Genomic DNA, 2,215 nt, shown 5'->3' on the forward strand with positions numbered 1-2,215 from the left:
TTTTTTTCTGCATGCGTGTATTCATGTTTCCTGAGACTTAATGCCGTGTGAGATGGAATTTTTTTACTTTATTCCAAGTCCCACGGGTATTTGATGGACATTTTTATCTATGCCTATACAATTTTGCCAGGAAAGACCCTTTTGTCAATCGTGGGATCTTTAACGTGCACACCCCAATGTAGTGTACACGAAGGGACCTCGGTTTTTCGTCTCATCCGAAAGACTAGCACTTGAACCCACCACCTAGGTTAGGAAAGGGGGGAGAAAATTGCGGCCTGACCCAGGCCTGAACACGCAACCTCTCGCTTCCGAGCGCAAGTGCGTTACCACTCGGCCACCCAGTCCCAATGATCAACATTTCGTCGGCACGTATGTAGTTAAAGTGTGTATCCAAAGAAAACGGGTGGTGTTTTTGTTTTTTTGAGGGGGGGGGGGTGTTAAAACAGGTGACTGGTTTGTGTCGTGTGTGGTATGTAGATCAGGTCAGGGGTCAAGGTTAGGTCAGATCGCGTGAAGGATTGTGGTATAGATACAGTTATCACCGAGCTGCAGTTCGCCGATTCGGAGAAGACGATTTTACATTGTTCGGTTTCGTAGCCCCACAAAAATAGATAAAGAAGATACCAAAGGAGATTTCCTACAGGTTAATCTGCACAGCGTGTTTCCAGTGTCTGCGCGAGGAAGCGCAGCGCTGTCGAAAGCGCAGTGTCGATCTGGCCATCTCAGGCAGTCGTGTCAGTCCCCGTAAGTAGGCTACAGACAGACAGATCTAGATCTAGTGTCTCGCACTCTTGCACCGTGTCACCTATGCTTACTGTATGTGTGTATGTGTGACGGAGTGATTGAGTTTGTGTTACTGTTTGTTGATTTCTTACGTGAGCCTTGAAGGCTTCGCCTCTTGTTCGGGATTGTTTTTTCCTCTCGAATTGGCGTTTGACTGTTTATCAATAAATACTTTCTTTCACATGCTCTCTGTCTGTGTGTGTGTCTCTCTTGTCATTTTTTCAAGGTTCTGAGACAGACAGACAGACGGACAAATAGGTCTGCCTGGTCTTAGTTCAGGTTTATAAGAATACGGGACGACACTGACATACACGAAGACAATACAATAATCTTTATTCATCTCTAAAAGAGAAATTACAAGCTTGACTGTGTGTCTGTAAAATCAATCAATTAATCAATCAATCAATCATGCATGTAGTAACATTCACATCGCATATTCACATCATATCGTTACACGCAAACATTGTACCCACACACTTACTAAAATAAGCCTACAAATAGAAGCAATGCATTGCCTGTTTAAAAAGTATATCACATTATCACCTTATCACCCTTTAACCACATTATCTTCTCCCATTTGTATCCTATAAGTCAATATAACTAACAACAGACAGGCAGACAGACAGATAGACAGAGGTATACAGAGAATAACACTCGACATATTGTTAAACTCACCCACCTTTTGCGCAGGTTTAAAGAAGTGAGGGACAAAGGAGAAACTCCACAAACAGGAAACATGGAACACGATGATAACACCTACAATGTAACTGATGACGTTGTTCCGTGTTATACTTCCTGAGTCGACTCAATAGTAAAATATTTCACTAACCATCTGTTTCAAGTTTGTTTGAGTTTTCTTTGGCGAATGCGTGCGCATGTGTGTGTGTGTGTGTGTGTGTGTGTGTGTGTGTGTGCACGGTGTGTCTGTTGGTGTGTGTGTGTGCGTGTGTGTGCGTGTGTGTGTGTGTGTGTGTGTTTGACCTTCTGTATCACATACCACACAATTGCGTAAGAAATTCTCAAAGTTAACTTCAGTCAAACAACAAAAACAATAAAGAGAAATTCGAAATGAAAACACACACACACTCTCTCTCTCTCTCTCTCTCTCTCTCTCTCTCTCTCTCTCTCTCTCTCTCTCTCTCTCTCTCTCTCTCTCTCTCTCTCTCTCTCTCTCTCTCTCTCTCTCTCTCTCTCTCTCTCTCTCTCTCTCTCTCTCTCTCTCTCTCTCTCTCTCTCTCTCTCTCTCTCTCTCTCTCTCTCTCTCTCTCTCTCTCTCTCTCTCTCTCTCTCTCTCTCTCTCTCTCTCTCTCTCTCTCTCTCTCTCTCTCTCTCTCTCTCTCTCTCTCTCTCTCTCTCTCTCTCTCTCTCTCTCTCTCTCTCTCTCTCTCTCTCTCTCTCTCTCTCTCTCTCTCTCTCTCTCTCTCTCTCTCTC

The 2,215-nt window shown here is 43.8% G+C and overlaps 1 protein-coding gene across 1 annotated transcript in view; it reads left to right on the forward strand.

The window, feature by feature from the left end:
* Nucleotides 1-1,616, forward strand: part of LOC138980233 (uncharacterized) — a 4,336-nt gene extending 2,720 nt beyond the window's left edge. The window contains exon 4 of the mRNA XM_070353078.1: nucleotides 1,474-1,616. Coding sequence (XP_070209179.1) covers nucleotides 1,474-1,487 — 14 coding nt within the window. The 3' untranslated portion in view covers nucleotides 1,488-1,616. The remainder of the gene's footprint in view (nucleotides 1-1,473) is intronic.
* Nucleotides 1,617-2,215: the final 599 nt, after the last annotated feature.

This window comes from Littorina saxatilis, linkage group LG11 (assembly GCF_037325665.1).
Source record: "Littorina saxatilis isolate snail1 linkage group LG11, US_GU_Lsax_2.0, whole genome shotgun sequence".
In the NCBI taxonomy this organism is placed as follows: domain Eukaryota; kingdom Metazoa; phylum Mollusca; class Gastropoda; order Littorinimorpha; family Littorinidae; genus Littorina; species Littorina saxatilis.